The following is a 5,714-nucleotide window of genomic DNA, read 5'->3' on the forward strand; positions in this document are numbered from 1 at the left end:
AAATTTTCATTTTTATGTCGCATTTATCTACGTAATCATGAGTTATGAAGCCCGCCTTACGATGTAGCCCAGGTTGGTTTATTATGTCGCTATTTAAATCACTCAAGCTATGTGATTCACATTCTCGCGCTAGCAGAATTCACAAGACCATTTATTGTCGGAGCGAGGCCCGCTGGGGTAAGACAAAAAATGCGTTTACATACGCGCCACGAGTGACAAGGTTAACGATCAGGGAACCAGACTGATGTTGTTATAAGGCACTTGAAGCAGTTGCTTGTCCACCAACGTAAAAGTTCACATTCGAAATTCACATCGAGTAAAGTTGGCTAAAAAGTTACGGTGTCCATTTTGCCGCGTTATTCGAGCATCGTTCAGCTTTCGACGCCGTTTCCCTTGTATTTCGCCATGATTCGTGCAAGTCGACTGCTATTTGTAAACAAATAATTCCATCAAGCACAGTGCGCTCTCACGCGATAGTGTGTTTGTAGTGAGTGCTGTCATTATTTGCTGTGGAGACTCCGCCACATTCGTTTCCATAAAAGCTCTCCTTCACTTATAGTCCCTGACAAGTGTAGCTTGTGGGCACATAGCTGTGCACAATTTATCCTGTATGTACCTATACACATGAACAAAGATGTGCTAACAGTACACGCCTTGTTATTTGGCTTTTTAGCGTGAAGCTTAGCCGTACTGGCTAAAACAGATGTTTGGGCACGTTGGTGATCCACTGAGGGTAAACAGCTCGAAAACAACGCACTGCAGGGATTTTGTTAATTACACGCCTCAATTCGAACATACGAGAGTGCTAAAAAAACGCCGCAATCAGCTAACCCGTGAACTTCTGGAAGCTGTTGAAATCGCGAGGGTAGATGATGATTGTGTTCGTAGGGCTTCGGTAGCTCTAACAGCGTACGAATTGAGGTTTCTGGATGCAAGGCAGTGATGCCGCTGTTAATATACGTAGCTGGAGATATTATCTATCTATGTTTATCAGTGTCATAACGTTTTCTTTTGTTGATTGTTACCAGTATATATGTTTGCGGGACAAGCAATAAAGTTCAGTTGAAAGTCAGCGCTCGTTCGTGCACTTCTTATGTCCTCGTCTTTTTTGCGCTGTTTATCCTCATTAGCCGAACTGCTGCTACGACATACTACTTTGAGTTATTATCGGTGCTATATATTCCATATTATTTTAAAGGCCTTCTGTTCTGTTTACGGCACCATGTTGCTGCTTGGTCACGTCTAATAGCTGACATTAAACTGCTGTTGCTTCTCTGATAATCTATTTTTCCTTTGTGTTTTTGTGGTGTACATGCACTACAGTGCATTTGTCATTCATCAGGCCAGTGCATGTTTAAAGAATGAAGGTGGGTGTAATAAGCGGAGTAAATCTTCATGCATTTACATGCCTCGCACTGAAAGGCAAGGTCAACGGATACGGAACGTTGTTTGGACTATTTGACTACGAATAGACCCTGTTCCACATCAAGAGTGGGCTTAATTTGCAAGTCAAATTTCTTGTCGTGTTAAACTGCGCGTCAGATATTACTGGGTCAATTCTTTGTTCACATTGAAAACAACATCGTTCGTCATCGTTGGCCTTGTCTTTCGTAATCTACAAAAAAAAAAAAAAAGATTTGAAATCTTCGCCGAGCATACGTCACAGTGACGTGTAGTTTTTGTTTGTTTTTTATTAGCACTAGTGCTTAGAATATTTCTCAGGGCGGCGTGGCGGGGCAAAGAAACTCGCATCTCACTCAGTCCCTCTCCATGTGGCTCTATGCACGTTTCTCTACTATGGAAACTAAGTTGGAGAAGCCCACTTTTGGAAGCTTTGGCTTGGCTAGCGAACTGAGGCCCCCTTCTACCTTTGTTCAGTGTTTTTTTATATATTGAAAGGGGCAGGCATTCGAAATGGTCCTGATAAAGACTACTGTAGCAGGGTAGCAGTTTGAGGAACTTCTCGGAATGAGGGGAGAAGGACAAAGAAACAGAATAACAACCGACCAAGTGATCTACACCTCCCCGCCCATTATCTGAAGAAAGGACTTTGTGGGGAACCAACCGGAGAAGTGATAAGATAAAAAACTAACATGTTTGTAAAGAAACATAGGCCTTATGGTACTTCGGAAGGGGTATGTAGAGGGCACGTGCTCTGAACAAACTGTACAATAATGCTATACGGGTTTGTCCTGCCAACTAGATATGGCGCAGACGGAATATATTTAAGGGACCAACCCACAGAAGGTAGTAGTCAGTGCAATCTGTATCTCGGACGAAAAGAAAACAAAGACAAGGCCGCTGTCGACAGGGCCGCTGTTGCGGTGCCAGTTCCCGGGACGGCTGTGCCGCGCAGATCATATCGAGAAACTTCACATTACACTTCAATCAGTGAACATCGCAGAAGCACACAGTGGTGCAGAAAGACACTTGCCCTCGGCGAACCTATTTTCGGCTACGGTCACTATTTTTTATGAGCGCCCCGCACCGGTATATAATTTTCCATTTTGAATGTTTCAGTTCTCATGGGCTAAAGCGCGGTGCAATTCATTATCTTGGCGCACAACGGGGAAACGCTGTTTACGCCTTGTAGCACTATAACAATTATAGCACCGGAATTAAAAAACTGCCGAAACAAGATGCATTCAAGATTCACGCCTAAACCATAAAGAAATATCTAAATTGAAAATAAGTAAAATCAGTTGATGGTGAAAGCATGTCGTCACTGATAAGCAAGGCAGCAGGCGAAGAGAATCCGGATGTTACAGCGCTTTTCATTTCACCCATTTGCGAACAATTTGTCTTACTTCCGCAAATGAGTACTTTTCTTCCGGGGACCATGTTTCCTGGAAATCATACTCCAAGGCCGTTCTCTCCAGAACACCAGAATGACACAGCTGCTACTTACAAGCTCAGGTCTCATTTCATACTCAGTTTTCCAGAAAGAATTTTCATCTGCATTCCTCTTTCAAAATTCAGGTTACCTGTTGTATTGTCAAAAGGACCTCGACAAAGGAAGGTTTATCAAAACGCGGTCAATGCCCTAAACTGAACAAAAGGAAGAAGGGAAAACTTTTCCCAAGGCAACTCGCAGGCACCTGTCTCCTTATCTCTCACTTGCCCAGGGCACCAACTTGTTTTCCTTGGCTAAAAGCGAACCCCATTGGTGGAGCCCCGATCGAATCACTTTTTTCCACGGACCTCGTGACCAGCTCAGTAGAAGAGCTGCAGTACATGAAAGTTACACATGACCTGTTGAATGCGAGTGGACTTGGTCTCAGTTACAGCCCGGTCTGGTATCTGTTTTCACGTTTTCGAGTTGTATCCTGCAGTTTTCGCTATGGAGACGAAATTACTGGACGGCAGATCTGTGAGCAGCCATCCGACGGTGAAAAATGGCAAGAGCAACAAAAGAACTCGAGAAGAACCTGGAGGTAAGTTTTTGTCTTCAAAAATTTCAAATTGTTCGCATACTTCGGATAGGCGAGAGTGTTGCAGGGAACTGAGCATGCGAGATTGATGTGATATAAAACATGTTTTACTAACAGCCTTCATACTGACATCGCAAGCAATGTTAAAGACAGCACGGTAATTTCCTCGAAAAAGGCGAAAATGATTCGGATGACATCTTCGAATTGCTTGCATAAAACCACTGAAGATTCATGAGCTTCTTGTATATTGCGAATTAGCACTGTGTACCGAACAAATAAATGCTCGCTGTTCACTTCACAATGGTGTCTAAATTTTTAACTGATATTCTCTCATATACCTTTTGCAGAAGGTATCCCCTCATCCTTTCTTTGGCACGCTCTCACGGCCAATTTAAAGCGGACATTATATGCATATGTGCGCCTGTAATCTACGCAGTCGCGTATAACCTTAAAATTGGAGCTTAGGTAGCCCCATTATTTTCATTGCGCCCAACCTCCTCATCCAATCATGTTCATTGTGCTTGCGAATATGTGCGTCAAGCTTTCTAAAATAGTTTCTTACAGACTGAACTGGCGCAGCACTAGCAACAATTATTACTTATTTGGTCTATTGGATTTAACGTCCAAAAAGGACTAAGAATTTGAGAGACGTCGAGGTGAAGAACCGGGATAATTTCGACCAACTGCGTTTTTTTAACGAGTACTGACATCACGCAGAATATGGCCGCATTGGCCGTGATTCGATCCCACGCCATTAACTGTGTAGTGTAGCGCCTTAATCTCAGGACCACTGCTGCAGGGTCAGCATGTATTTCTTATTAGGCAATGGAACGCAGCTGGGCGGGAAACCAGTATGTAATCCGTCTAGTATAGTAAACCACATTCGTGTGCTTTCATTATTGCGTCTTGGTGTTGCTGGAAGAGATTCTTCACTGGGGCACATAAAATTGCGGTGTTTCATGGCTATGAGAAACACCTCTAGCAAATGAGCACTTTCAAGCGGGGAAATGTTACTCCCCTAGTAGCATTTTGATGAATGCAGTAGTTACAATCCAGGTTTGATTAAACTGTAACATATGCGTCGCTAACTTAATATAGCTAGCGAATTCTTTATATTGGCTAAATGAGCCACAGAGCATAACGCAGCGTTATTAACACTATATTCCATCGTTAGTTATACACAGGAAGCACAAAGGTATGGGCGAAAACATTTTTCTTGCATCCTTGAGTCCCGTGAATAATATTGCGTTGAAAAGATCAACATTGCACAAATTCTTTCTTTGGTTCTTATTGTACGTCCATTTCTTTTCATAGATGATCCCCGGGTCTCGAAGGTTTCCAAGACTAACGCAAACCACGAGGACAACCAGGAGACCAGTCCAGTGGGTGTACAGCCCCCTGCACATGACTACGTTCCTCTAGATCTGTCCCTGAAGAAGCCGGACCCGACCTATAGCAAGCAAAGGGAGGAGGACCCTCTTGAAGGTTGTGAAGAGACCTTGGATTGGCAAAAGCTACTCGATGAAATGACTGACTTGCTCCTTGACACTATGATTTCGGACATTTGATTCGAGAAAAAGCCATCACCGAGCAATTGATTCAAGGAACGCTTGCTTGTAAATATCCTATAGTGAGATCATCACTGCCCTATATTATTTTTTGAGCCATCATATGTACGTGACAAATTGTCCAAGTGGATATGCAACCTGGATATGCTCGCTATTTTATCATATTTCATTGTGAAGGCGTTTAGAAAACCGTGAGTGCATTTCTAATATGTGTTTTATCTTATACGCGCTTCTTGAAAATGTATCTGTAAAAAACGAAATGGCTGTTCGTTGTTTCTTTTTGCGAAATTGCACATTGCGTTCTGTATGTCATGTTTTGCTTCACGCGCTGAGAAGTTCGTGCCTTCAGGGAAGCATTGGAATAGTTGTCATCATGGCTTATTATTAGGCGCGTAGGCTTGGTTCCCACTCAACCGCCGCATCATCTTATGGTAGTGATAACAAAGCAATGCTCCTTTTCTAGCTATGGAACGCCTTGCAGGTTCAAGTAAATCTGTACAGATCAGCAATACCACACCTTTTTGAACGCGAGCCGAATGCATTCCCACTCGCTCTGAGTGTCTCTCAAAGTATACTCTATTCATGGTCGACTATTATGTCAGAGCAATTAACACAGTGGCTGCCTATCCAGCACAGGGCTAATATACGGGGTAATATGCATAACAAAGCAGAGTTTGAAGAACAAATTTTGTCATATCGGGAATGCCTTTTCCGC

The 5,714-nt window shown here is 43.1% G+C and overlaps 1 protein-coding gene across 1 annotated transcript; it reads left to right on the forward strand.

The window, feature by feature from the left end:
- Positions 1 to 3,335: 3,335 nt before the first annotated feature.
- LOC146195809 (uncharacterized) lies at positions 3,336 to 5,131 on the forward strand. The gene is made up of 2 exons (XM_084596280.1): positions 3,336 to 3,434; positions 4,746 to 5,131. The coding sequence occupies exons 1-2, from the start codon at positions 3,341 to 3,343 to the stop codon at positions 4,997 to 4,999; spliced, it is 348 nt and encodes a 115-aa protein (XP_084452406.1). The 5' UTR covers positions 3,336 to 3,340; the 3' UTR covers positions 5,000 to 5,131.
- Positions 5,132 to 5,714: the final 583 nt, after the last annotated feature.

Source organism: Amblyomma maculatum, chromosome 3 (assembly GCF_055883805.1).
Source record: "Amblyomma maculatum isolate TAMU_Amacu chromosome 3, ASM5588380v1, whole genome shotgun sequence".
NCBI lineage: Eukaryota > Metazoa > Arthropoda > Arachnida > Ixodida > Ixodidae > Amblyomma > Amblyomma maculatum.